General features: G+C 39.6%; 1 protein-coding gene across 1 annotated transcript; it reads right to left on the bottom strand.

Annotated features, from left to right (window-relative positions):
- Positions 1-2,883: 2,883 nt before the first annotated feature.
- LOC135217629 (uncharacterized) lies at positions 2,884-13,850 on the bottom strand. The gene is made up of 9 exons (XM_064253594.1): positions 13,604-13,850; positions 9,651-9,816; positions 9,024-9,057; positions 8,727-8,903; positions 7,857-8,007; positions 7,540-7,702; positions 5,981-6,423; positions 2,973-3,056; positions 2,884-2,891 (listed from the first exon to the last, which is right to left on the bottom strand). The coding sequence occupies exons 1-9, from the start codon at positions 13,617-13,619 to the stop codon at positions 2,884-2,886; spliced, it is 1,242 nt and encodes a 413-aa protein (XP_064109664.1). The 5' UTR covers positions 13,620-13,850.
- Positions 13,851-14,219: the final 369 nt, after the last annotated feature.

The following is a 14,219-nucleotide window of genomic DNA, read 5'->3' as shown; positions in this document are numbered from 1 at the left end:
GAGGCGGATCCTGGTTTAGCGGCAGAACCGCTAGAACCAGGCGAGGAAGTGCCAGCCGAAGCTGGTACTCCTCTGGTCCCCGTCTTCTTCTCCTTGGTAGAAGAAGAGACGGGCCCTGTTCCCGAGGGAGCAGGAGGACCAGCAGAAGAGCTCCCCGAATCGCCGGAGCGAGACGGGCTTTTAGAAGGTCCCGAAGGAGCCTTCTTAGGGGGAAAAACCCAGGTTACCAGCTGGTCGCTGCAAGAGCGGCCGCTGGCCTGGCGAGTCACCTGAGCGGCTCTCACCAGCCTTCTGCTCCGTGCCGCGTCTTGGCGCCGAGCGAACTCTGGCGCCGAAACTTGGCTGCACGGTCTCCCGAGGGAGAACGTACACTCGGGATCTCCCTCTGCGAACGATAGACCAAGCCGGAACCTGGCGTTAGCGGCCATCGCCGCTAGCACCAGGCGAGGAAGTACCAGAGCTAACCGATACTCCTCTGGTCCCCGTCTATCTCTTCCTTACGGAAGGGGAGATGGGCCCCGCTCCAGAGGGAGCAGGAGGACCAGCAGAAAGGACCCCCCGTCCCACCGGGGTGGGACGGGCCCTTAGAAGTCCCGAAGGAGACTTCTTAGGGGGGAAGGCAGCCTTCTTCTTCTTCGGCTTATGGGCCTTAGAAGTCGAAGGGGAAGAGGCAGCAGCAGACGATGAAGACGAAGATGACAGCTTCCTCTTCTTCCTCTTCCTCGTCAGCTCACGCAGGACAGTCGTCAGGTCCTCCATCCAGGCCGGAGCCGGGGCTATTGCCGAAGCAACACGGCCCGACTGCACCTGTCCGGAAGGACCTGGGACTGGGGAAGACACACCGTGGGCAGGACCAGCATGGACAGGCTCAGGAACCAGGAGCGACAGGAACAGCAACCAGCTCAGGAGCGGCAGGAACAGCGGCAGCGGTAGACCCAGAAGGGACAGCCAAGCCAACAGCGGGAATCACATCAGCAGCGGGAATCACATCAGCGGCAGGTACGGCAGGCCCAGCGATCGCCTCGTAGAATCATCGCAGCCAGCGGGAACCTGGGTACTGGCGGCCGGTCCAGGGGCGAGCTGCTGGAACAGCGGAAGTCTGGGGCAGGCAACACGAAGAAAACAGGCGGCGGCCCTAGTAGCGGCAGACGGCGTCACCGACACAGCATGGGGAGTGTAGACCATGGAGGTGGGGGGGAGCAGCAATAAATGCTGGCCGTGGTAGTAGTGGAGACCGCCCCAGGCCATCGCTAGACGCTGCAGCAGCCCGTGGATGCTAGGCACGCCCTGCCGCCGCGGTGGTCCATACCTGTCCAAGGTCGTCTCCCACAGATGTTAGCACCTGCGGTAGCATAGATAGATTAGTAAGAGGGGTTCCCTCACGCACGGGGGGAAGAAATGCCCCACCCCGAACGCAAGGAAGACCCCAAATACAAATACATCAGGAAGCTGAGCGGGGGGCAGGAAGGAAGACGAAGAATCGGATACCAAGGGAGTCGCAGGAGAGCTTTCCGACGACTTCCTGGCAAGACCTTCGCTTCCCCTACCACCGCACAGCAGTGAAAGTAATATGAAAATGAAACAGAATACTGCCCTTGCGATTCACTTCATAGAACTTAAAGGGGAAAAGATCAATTCCCGGGTAAGAACGGAAACTTGATCCAAATAATATGAATGCTATCATAAAATATATATGAAAATGAAACAGAATAACTGCACTTGGCGATTTCACTTTCACAGAAAATAATCGTAAGGATCAATTCCCGGGTAAGAGCGAAAATTGATCCAAACCAAATTAAATCTATGCAATAAATAAAATGAAAATGAAAAGAATACTGCATTGCGAATCCACTTTCATTGCATTTTATCATACAAAATAAAAGGCTCGTGCCGAGCGCAATCACACTCTCGCGAACGCACAGGGCAAAAATATAATGAAAAAAGTACTTACATTTTTCAATTACACACTTTCGCCCAAATACATGACTCGGCGCGAGCGCGCCGCCCTCGGCACCGAGACATAATTCAAGGGTTCAATTCATGAAAAGAGAGGAAATCGCCGCATCTACGGCGATAGCTCCATGTTGGTTCATAATTAAGTAATGAAAATGAAAACAATGTACTTACAGTTTCATTTTCAAGTCAAACAAACCATTAGTAGAAAACACAATATAAACAAAGCATACGACGATGAGCGGGCAGAGAGCGATGACGAAACACGTCCTTCACACCCGCGGCCGAAAGCAAAAGTGGTTTGTTTACCTCCCATCCCGCGCGGCGGCGCGACTGTCGGACAAGCAGTTAACTACCGTTCTCTCCCTTGTTCGAAGCTTACGACCGTTTTAAATCCAGCTGCCGCTAGCTACTTCCTATTGTTAAAGGACCGATGGTTTGTATTACGTATCGGAACAATTTAATTTTAAGGCAGAACTATTATCAGCAGCTCACAAGTAACCTAAATATAAAAAAAGATTTGGCCTAAATTACATCTAAGGCAATATTCTGTTGATGAATAAAATTGATAAAAACAAAACAAAAAAAAACTCATCCTAAGATTTCATGAAGATTACTAATATGCTATCCAGTGGATGTATATATCACCGAAATCCAATTAAATTACCGGAAAAAATTAATAAACTACCGCCATAACTTGGTGTATACCTGAGTACATCAGGAACAGATTGAGGTTATCTGCTAAAGTTGCTGCTACTATTCCGCTTGTTGTGGGGCAAACTGGTCACCTACACAGTCATTTTAAGTGTTACCTATGAAATTTTGAATTCAAGCTGCAGTGTCAGTGAACTAACTGTTATGTAATTACTTAGTAAGTGAATTATATAAAATAGAGCTTTTAGATGTAAAGTATAGAACAAGTGATACCTTCTATAAGACTGAAATATTACAAAATGGAAAATACATATCTAATTACAAGGTTTAATCTGCAATTCTGAACAAATGAAAATAAAACTTACGTTTCAGTGAAAAACTCAGGGCAGGACAGACACTTAGGTTGAGTTTTTGGTTAATATAGACAATGTAATGGCCACTCGGCATCACTGAAAAAGATGCAGGAATAATAAAATCATTTTTTACAATCAGTCAGCAAGTAGTGAAATGCACACTGTCTCAGTAACCCTCCAAGGAAAAAGCAACCTTATCCAGATACAGTAGTACCTCGAGATATGAAATTAATCCGTTCCAAGGCGCCCTTCATATCATGAGGTTTTCGTATCTTGGACCACATTTTACATGTAAAATGGCTAATCCGTTCCAAGCCCTCCAAAACACCCCCGTAAATTTCATAATAAAGCTAAATCGACCTATAAACAATGAAATACTACAACAAATTGGACCATTCAATACCTACCTTAATAACGTAATGCAAATTAACCTGTAAATAAAGTGTATTAGTGTAGTACATGGTATACAAGAAATACTGTATGTAAAATGTGGAAGCTTACCTTTCGAGTGAGGCTATCTCCGAAAGTGGCGGCAGAGGAGGAGGAGGACAAACGGCAGATACGTGCGTACGTACGTACACTTAACTTTACGAAACACATAAAAAAATGTAAGGAAAACTAAACTAAAATTTACGAAACACATTAACAAAACTGTAACACTTAACTTTACAAAAAAACTAAAATAAAAAAAAATAAAAATTTCATTTTTTGATTTTTTTACTTTTTACTTTTTTTTACTTTACGTAGGTTTTTCTTTTTTTTACAGAATTTAAACTTCATCACCACTTTCAACTTTCTGCTTTTATCACTTGGTTCTTCCTTTTTGCTTACAACTTTCTGTTTTTTATCACTTGGTTCTTCCTTTTTGCTTACTCCTGCTAATGCTAAAGGCCTCTTTAAAAAATAACGATCCAAGGAAGATTGCTTCTGCTACTTTTCACAATGTTCCTGAAACGACTCAGGCAAACGTCATCGAACTGCGCAAGCATACGACCTGTGTGAGCCTTTTCGGGGTGTCTTTTTTTTCTATAAACGATTCCACTTTATGAAAAGTGGCTAGAACATCCTTAATTTCTGCCGTTGTCATAGGGTCCTCCTCCTCTTCCTTGCCGCTGCTAGAGAACTCCTCTTGAACGACGTTATATTGCATGGCCTCCAACTCCTTCAGGTCATCCATCATAAGCTCCTCTTGGTGCTCCTCGAGAAGGTCGTTGATGTCGTCCTCGTCGACGACCAGCCCCATGGACTTGCAGAGTGCAACGATCTCGTCAAGATCTGGTTGGGAAACAGTTTCGGGATCGTCAAACTGTTTCTGAATCTACTAGTCAGAGTGTTAACATTGTGATGGTGTTTGTGTCATGTGTATTTTTTAAAAAATTTCTCATTTCTTTCCACAGAAAATGGAAAAAGAAGAGCACCTCTTGAGTGACGACATATATGATATGACTGACCAAGATCTCTCTAGTGGGATAAGTGACCAAGATCTCTCACATGGGATAAGTGATCAAGGTCTCTCTCATGGGATAACTGGAAACTTTGCAAGGTTGGTAGAATCTCCACTCCCTGCTAAACAGAGGGTGTTGACCAATCATTTACAACATGCATACCAGTACTATAATCAAGGCACTTCAGTTTATGTTGAAGGTCAGCAGCCGAACATTCAGTACCCAAATCAGTTGCAGAGAGAGCATTTGGTTGAATAGGGTTTTGATGGACACCAGGGCCAACAGAGTCATGAGGTGCAACAATTAGTAGATAATTATCAAGATGGGCAGTCGTTAATGAACACTACGCGCTGGCCTTGTGGGAGATTGCCGTCTCTGTTATCGTATCGCCAGCGATTTCTGTGTCTTTTATCCAGACAAGAAGCAGCCGTTCCATCTCGTCGTGAACGTGGGTCCTCTTGCTGGACAAAATAGTGATGCCCTTGGAAGGTGTAGCTGCTTTGATGACATCCTTCTGTTCAAGGCGATCACACTCAATCGCATACCAGCTTCATACTTCTTGATAATCTCCATCTTTGTCTCCAAAGAGAGCATTCGCTTCTTTCCGTGAATTTCAACTTTCTTGGGACCCATGACTAAGTTATCTTGTACGTAATTTACATATAAGTAGAATAAAGTTTTCGCACAACACGATAAAGTACATATACTGCAACGAAATCACTAACGAATTTACGTTACTAAACGAAATCGTTAGACCGAACGAATACCACGTGCGTACGATAACGATGCTGGTACCGAGTGGCCGAGGCACGCCACCACGTACATAGATGCATGATGGGAGGGATGCTGGCCAATAGGAGAGAAGGATCTCATGGCCGGGACTAGCATCAGGAACCAATGGGAGAGCAGGAGGATGGTGGCGAGTCTACTAAGTTGGCGGCGCGCGAGTTTCAAAATTGTTATCGGTGGTTCGGGCGAATCTTGGACTTTACAGAAACCTTTCATATCTTGAAAACTTTTCGTATGTAGAGCTGTTAAATTTTTCGTATTGGCTTTCGTATCTCGAGTTTTTTGTAAGTTGAGCCTTTCGTATCTCGAGGTACCACTGTATGTAGTTATCAACTAGTTCACTCAACAGCTTGCATACACCAACTAATTCACTCAACAGTTTGCACTAGTCTAAAGGTTTCCTACGTGAGCAAATACGTACATCCATCTCTACACCTCACTGAAGAAGAGAGTTCTTTGTAACAGCCTTAAAAAAAGTAGCTTGCCAACACAAGAAATTATGATCAAGGGGTGCAGTGGAGCAAGGAGCAAAGTAGTTAATAAAGAAATTATGAATGTGTACAAAAGAACAGATAATTCTGTCCATTTCAAGCTGGATCACCTACGTCACGCATTTTTAAAATACATACTTGGGTACATCTAATACTGGAAGCCTTGTGTTAATGGCAAACAAAATCATTTTAGAACCATGGTAAAGTCCACAGAGATAACTGATCTTCATCTAAAGAGAACTCTGAATTACATTTACTTTTTCTGTTGAACAGCCAAAATTTGTTTCATACTTACTGTCTACAGTCATATTTGCTGTCATTGTCAAGAAGTCTGTTTTTCCTATAGTCTGGGTGACTTTCCTTATCCTTCTAGCACGTAAGTTATTTTTTTCTTTTTGCTCTTCACAGCAGCGATCACCCTCTACACTGTAATTTTCAATGTTCATAAACAAGCTTTCTTTTTCACTCCTTGCAGGGCAATCTTTCTCAAGTTCTTTGGCAGACTGTTGAACACATCTTCCCAAACAATGAGGATTCCCAAAAAATGTTGTATTATTTCCTTCATCAAGCTCAGGTTCTAAAACATCAATGCTTTGGAACCATACAAATTCACTGTTGAGATTATTAGTTATGCGTAGAGTTATTTCTTTTTCACTTAGGCTGGGAGAAGTTTTGACTTTCCTTTTCCAAGTCAAATTCAAATTAAGAGGAAACTGCAATTGTAAGAGTTCCTCCTGGCTGTAAGGAAAATTTTTTATTAGAAAATAGATCTCTTTCTTTGTAAATGATATCTTAAAATTACCAAAAATATCATATTGCATAGGTAAAACTACCTTGGACATCAGACAATGGTTTAAAAACATAAGGGATGAAGTCCCAATAGGATTGAGACATGTCAAGTTGAACCTAGAACTTACAATGTTAATCAAGAAAAGGACAACAGATGCATAACCAGGCAAGTGGACAGAAAAGCACCAAAGTTATGATTTATGAACTGGACAGCAGATAAACAGATATGTCTAATAAGGCAAAATGTATTAGATGGATAAAAAGACATATTAAATAAATAGCCCTTTTCCTTTTAATGAAAGGTCAACTTTAAGTGGTAAATTCATTTATAAATGGTTCAGTTATGAATGAAAGAATGCAAGTTACCTATACAAACAAAGTTATAACCGGAAATATGAAAGCAAGAATGGTTTTAAAAAGCAACAAGGTGCCCTTTGTCATATTCCTCCCAAAAAAATTTGACACGTAGATACTTAAATCTGCAGGTGATGATGAACTACCAAGAAAATGCTAGCTTCACATACAGTATTGAATCAATGCTGCTGTGTAAGAGGCAATCAGAATCTTTTTGTCTTGTCTACTTACCTAAACACATTTTACCACTTAAAATATTTAACAAAATAAGTAACCAACTAAAAGCATGGGAAAACTTACAGTACCAAAGGTTAACTTTTAATGCTTTAGCATCCATATTGCAATATGCCAAGTGCTTATATTCAGCAAAAAATACAAATAATTCTAGTCCTTAAAAAACTACATCCTTTATTACCACACACATATATCAAAATAAAAAAAATTCAGACTATCAGATTATAGAAATGAATTGGTCAAAACAATGATCAGCAAAAATCATTACTTAGAAATTTTACTGTACAAAAAACCATGAAGAGATGTTAGCATTGATAATCAGGGTTATTTTCTGACATATAAAAGTGAGTCAATGAGCAAGTCTCAGACTTGCAGATAACTTTTAATTTCCTGTCACTATGTACCTAAATATCACTAAAATCAATCTGGAAGAAGAAATAGACAATTATAAATGGCAAACACATTCTCTATGCTTACTTTTCAGCTGACGTCTTACTGTTTCTATCTGAAATATTGAAGAAAATTAAACTCCTCTCTTGAGATTCTAAGTGGCATCTAACTTGTGTGGTTTCATAATCACTTCCAGCGTCACTCAGCAGTGTTATGTTGAGAAGTATTCCATTGAAGCCATTACTGAAATCTTTAGAAAAAACAGTAAATAATGAGACCAATGGCAACGCATTCATATCTCATATTGAAGCATGATAGGAATGCACAATATACTACGCATAAACTGGTAATGATTATCATTGTGACACTGTAGATATTATAATAATAATAATTACATTCGATACCTCTGAGTTTGTCCAATGAAGTTTTGTCATTTATCCAGAACTGCCAGTTTTTGATGTGCAGACCAGGAGGAGACTCGAGATGCCATGGGACAGCTGAATTGAAGTTAGAGAAGTAACCCACCTCCATGAATGGTAACTCCAAGATGACATGCTAAAAGTAAAGTTACAAAACAGAAATTACAAAGCATTAGATACCTATGGTTTAAAAAAAAAAACTTAGTTTGCTCACTACCTACCTAACGTTTCTTAGCTTCTTTATTCTGTGGCATAAAAGGCTGAAAAGTAATACCATACATACAGAGTAACAAGAAGTTAGTCATGAAGCATACATCTGGGCCCAGAAACACCTAGCAATTTAAACTCACACAAAACATATCACACATCCAAACAGGAAAGAGTTATCAACTTTCAAGTCCCAATTAATGGGACATGTTGAAACATGGTGGATATTCTGTTTAAAATATCTGCACTTCACCTACAAATATGACTCACCAACTATTGCACGAGAGACAAGCACAATTTTTTTCCAAAAATGCTAACTGAAGAGTTATAGCAGACAAGGAGCCACTGATAATGGTACCGTCAATGTAAAGAGAATCAGGTAAAAAAATATTACTGTCTTACCACAAATAGAACTTAGCAGTTACAGGAAACGTGAAACAGATCAGAGAAATTGGAGGCAACCCACCATATCATAAAGATGAACATGAAGATAGTATACGTATCACGGAAATCTTTTCGTAACCAAAAATGAAAATTCCACTAACATCTATCAATTGTATTTAGCCAAACAGATGAATATAGTGTAGAGTACGTCTCGAGAATTTGGCTAGGCTACTGTTGACTTAAAAGAACACTTAAGTCACCCACCTCTTTATTCCAATATAGGTTCATGAAGAATGCATCTTCCAACTCCCTTTGAAGGTAACCAATGGAGAAAAAAACAGATGGATACTTGTCATTATTAACTGAAGCCTCCATGGTTATCTCACTTTTCTCCCATTTGTAGTTCCCAGAGAACCGAGCTCTGCATCCAGATGGCCAAATCTTAGAACAAAAAATGAGTCAATCATTCTTATTCACCTTTAAATTAACATGGGAAATTGAAATATGTATTACAACATTATTCCAAAAGCAAGTACTTTAAAATGATACCAACACACTCACTTTCACAACCATCAATGATGCTGGCGATGACTGTCTGCCAACAGAAATGGAAAAAATTCAAAATGAATTTATATATATAATGGGTTAAAGTCAGAAAAATGTAGTTCTTTAAAAAAAAAAACTTTTTATAAATACATTACTGAGGGTAACTTGACTTTCGAGTCTGCAAAACAATAAAACTACTACTGTATACCAAAATCTCTCACCATCTCCCTCCCATTTCTGGAAGGAGAATTGGTGCATTTTTAACCAGTTTCCACTTCACACACAAAGATACTGTACTAACCTCCACTCATGAATATGTACAACTTTCTAAAGCTTAATGCTTTTTCCATGTCCCACTGACTATTCTGCTTTCTTCCAGCTTCTGGGACTCTTATAATTTAAATGCAAACAAATTTTCCAGGTTCCAAAACAAACAAGTCAGTCTGCTAATCTAGGTAAAAAAGTAGATCTTAATAAAAGAAAAAAAAAATATTTTCAATAGCTAGTATATCATCTACCAAAACAAAAGCAAGTCCGTAATGCTATCTAGTCAAATCACCTGTATAGACACTGAACCAGAATACAGATTTTACAATACAATACATATATGTATTGTATTGTACATACTTTTAAATAACTAACCTTTTTATGATGTGATAGATTCCTGAACTATTATGCACTTCACATATTTCTATATTTCTTGATACGGTCAGTTGATGTGCTATTCCATCATGAATAGGGTCACTGACTTGAGCTGCTAAAGCCCATACCTTACTCAATGCCACTAAGAGAATGAAGGTGCAGTTATCTGTAACAAGATACAGTAGTAACTTACATACACAATACAAAACATATAAATAGCACTTAAGATTCATTTTTTAAATACCTCTCCATAATATATATAGCTTTAACTTCCACACCAGCGGGAGTTCGACAGACTGAAACAAAAAATGAGATCAATGTTTTCTATGAATATCCGTCTTCTCTATCCATCTACTTCCCCCATACCCCACCAGAGATTACTTAAGGTACAAACACTCGTAGCGGGCAGACTACGTACTTTTGTCCACCTTGTGGGAAGGCAGGGAAAGCAATTTATACAATGGAGAAGTAAGTATGTAAAAACAAAATTACTCCAAAGTATTATTATTTTTAAAATGAACCTTACCTCTCCTTATATAGCTGATTCCCACATTTGAAACAGATGGTGGGCAAAGTGAAATCAGCCAATCCTTAAAGGCTACTTAGTAACAAAATTAAAATGTTTTCATGTAAATTGAATTTCTCCTAAATACATATAGTATGTACAAACCTAAGGTCTTCTACATTAGGAATTACGGCGAAGCTGGGAAATGGCGGATAGACTTTTAAACTAGGTGGTTAGGCAGTTTTAACTACTATTCACTAGGTGGGAGTCCTGCCCTACCCAAACATAAACATGCTAATTTGCCTTTGACCAAGGTGTCAGACTGAGGGGTGGCATGAGGTGAGCATGAGATGCAAGAACCTCAGGTTTGTATAGTTACGAAAAATACGATTTTCTTTAAAAATTGTCATTTGTTCCTACACTACATAGAGCAAACCCTCAGTCCTTTACAATAGGAAGACAAATTTGGAAAGAGGAATCTAATTCTCTAGAAATGACTAGAGTTCACAACACCAGGATTTTCTTCCTGGTCGAGAGAGCAATGGAGAGAACCATACCTCTGATGAATTAATTGGAGTGCACTGACTGCCTGATTAATAGTTACTTTTGCTTTTTTTTTTTTTCTTTAATAAGGGAGGAAACGTAACCTGATGCAAAAACATGCTTGGATGTATCTAAGTCAACAACAGTAAGGAAAATATAAGCAACAAGTTTCTCTTAATGTCGGGGAGGGATGAATCTAAGTCAACAACAGTAAGGAAAATATAAGCAACAGGTTTGTCTTAATGTCAGGGACCTCCCCTTGTTAGAGGATGGGGTAGTATGCTTCTATAATTCTACAAGAAAGACACAACAGTTACTTTATTGTAAAACTTCCCTGCATCGGTCACTAGTTCAAGCTTGTTATGGCATGAATTCACTCTCTGCCCAAAGGAAGAGAAGACGGATGAGAGGGCAGAGAAGGAAAGTGGGGCCAGTCACTCTCACATTCAATTTCACATCCACAACCGCACATCCAAGGTGAGATGCAAATTTATCCTGATAAAGGAGCTGGGTAAGCTACACAGCTTCTGACAGATTAATGAGTGAGCCACAACTATTATCGGTGATAACAGAGTCCGCTGATAACCCGGGAATGCCTTATTAGCCTGGACTGTTGGGGTTAAAAAGCATCAATAAGCATTCACTTCCTGTGCATTACATACATAATAAAAAAAAAAAAAAGCGTGGATGACTGCAATGCTGTTCGAAGACTGATAATGTTCATTACTTCATTCAAACAGTGAAAAAGTGAAAGATTATTGTAGGAAAAACAACATCCTCTTCAAAATTTTGCCGATTCTTGCCAATGCTCATTGCCACCCTCAGCACATTGGAGACATTAACGAGAACGTAAAAGTTGCGTTTCTGCCACCAAACACAACTTCTCTCATACAACCCGTGGATCAGGGCACTGTGGCTACATTCAAGGCGTATCATTTTCGGAACACATTTGCTCAGGCTGTCCAGGCTACGGATAATAAGGAGAAAGATCTCGGAAATTTCTGGAAAGAATTCAGTGTCCTGAATTCCATTGTGAACATTGGAAGGGTGTGGAATGTGGTTTGGAAAAACCTACTATAAGTGTATGTGAACTTATTAAAAGGTTTCGATCAGAATGAAGATGTGGAAATCCATATGAAGATCTTGACACTTAGGATAAGCTTAGATTTAGAAATTGATGAGGAAGATATCCAACAACTTACCGATGTACAAGACTTAGAACAAGCAGAGGATTTAATTGGACTTGCAGAAGAAAAAAAAAAAAAGAAGCAGAGGAGGAAAAAGTAAAAGAACAGCTAGAGTGAACGTTTATGGCAAAAAAAAAAAAAAAAATGACAGGCATTTGCTTCATTTGAACATGGACTGGAACTTTTAGTGAAATGGATGGGGACAAGGAACAGTTTGCTAAAGTTCAGAGGGCACTTCAAGACAATGTTCCATGTTATCAAGTAATTTATGAAAACTGAAAAAAAACGCACTGTGCAACCTACAATGGATTACTTCTTTAATAGAACGACTCCAGTAGTACCATGGGAGTCTGGGTTTTCCTGTGGGCTCCCTTTTAAAGGAAAGTTCTGGGACTACTTTGGGGGCCAGAAAGAAGCTAGCATGAGCAGAGGATCGAGCTAAAGTGACACACAAAGAAAGCTTTGTCCTTACTTGATCCCTCTAACCCTATTTATAGTCTCAACAACCATAAAAGTGAACCTTGCACACAAAGGGCCAAGTGTCATGTCGGGCACACCTGGGACCTATGAGGTCATCCTGTGCTAAATGGGGAAAAAATATTCCTTTAATTATTAGTGATTATTATGAATTGATTCATCCTCCTCCTATCTTGACACTACTGTTGTAAGAGTGACTGGAACTGTGAAATGTTTTCGTTTTTGTTGTGGACACGAGTGCGTGGCAGTGTAGCCAGTCCCTTGTTTTGTTTTTCTTACACTTTGAGTATGTGAGCGCTGTCCTGAATCTTTCGTCAGGATTTTTGTAACACTAGCAACACATGAAAGGTTCACGAATCCCGAATGCTCTCGTGTGAGGAGGATTAATCCGGTCCACCCTTCAATTTGGCTATTTTACCAAACTATTAATACAAATTATTATCTATCCCTTGCAAGGGATCTAGTCCAGGAGTTCTGAAGACTACGTAAATTAATCAAGTCCAGGAGACTAGGCCTGGGAGAAATTTGGCATGATGTAATGAGTAATAAAGAAACAAGCAGAGTACCAGGAATTTTCTTCAATACCCCTAAAATGGAAATCAGCACTTCAATTGCCTCCCTGTGGGAAGACATCACCTGGTCTCATCAGTAATAAGACCCATTCACACAAGGAATGTCATGTAATAGCAGGTAGGACAGGCCTACCCTAATTTCCAGGCAGCGTAAAGGTCATTAGTCTTCATACCCACCGTGTCAACTATGACAGCACCATTCTCCGACCCCTGTCTCCAGGCAAGAAGACTGACAACAGTGCATATGTATACTACCTAAAATTGTTAATACCTAAGCAACCAAAATACTATAGGAAAAACTGCAATTTCAACAAATACCCCTCGTGTCCTCTATTAGGTACTTAGATTAACCTACTAGAGTTCAAGGAAATCGCACGTTAATTACAATCGACCGGTAAACACGTTAAATTGTTAAGAAACCAAATTACTATAAGAACCTGAAATTTCCAAAGCAATGCCCAAACAGCAGCTGTTCTTTAGAGTCTAACCACACTAAAACATTAATTAATGTGGCTCAATTTACAGTGCGTCTATGCCTAATAAAACTTTCCAGACACTCCTGATCAAATTAACATAGGCTATACCATTCCTGACATTGATTCATTAGGCTAACTGGTATAGAATTATCGGCTAACTTACCGAGGAGAACTATTTTGTTTTTGAACATACCTGACAAAATTAACATGACTACTCAACGCCGATTATCGAAATTGCTAAATTACTGCAAACAACACTGTAATCTGCCGACGAACACTGTACAAGCGTTACTACTGGACCGGTTTCCAGCTTCCCTGGAAACTTGCACTGAGTTACCGGCTACAAGCAACTTTCCAACAATGGACTGATTACATCTGTAACTGTCAGATCGCCCATTGTTCTTCAGACCCAAGTCTGTAGACTGTACTGTCGCTTCATTGTCCGTCCTTTTGACTTTGCTCAGGACGTTTAACGAAAATAAAAGGAAGGAATTCAAATAATTATGATACACTGTGTATATGACTGCTGAAAATACATGTATACCTACACGTTATATTTTGACGATATGTGTGTGTGTGTGTGTGTGTATAAATATATATATATATATATATATATATATATACTATATATATATATATATCTATATATATATATATATATATATATATATATATATATATATATATATATAGATATATATATATATACATCATATATATATATATAATATATATATATATATATATATATATATTACTTGTCATTTTGTAGGTAAATAAATACAGAAATACAGAGTATGGTGCTGCAA

The sequence above is a fragment of the Macrobrachium nipponense genome, chromosome 7, assembly GCF_015104395.2.
Source record: "Macrobrachium nipponense isolate FS-2020 chromosome 7, ASM1510439v2, whole genome shotgun sequence".
Classification (NCBI taxonomy): domain Eukaryota; kingdom Metazoa; phylum Arthropoda; class Malacostraca; order Decapoda; family Palaemonidae; genus Macrobrachium; species Macrobrachium nipponense.
This window is presented reverse-complemented; position numbering and strand designations above follow the sequence as displayed.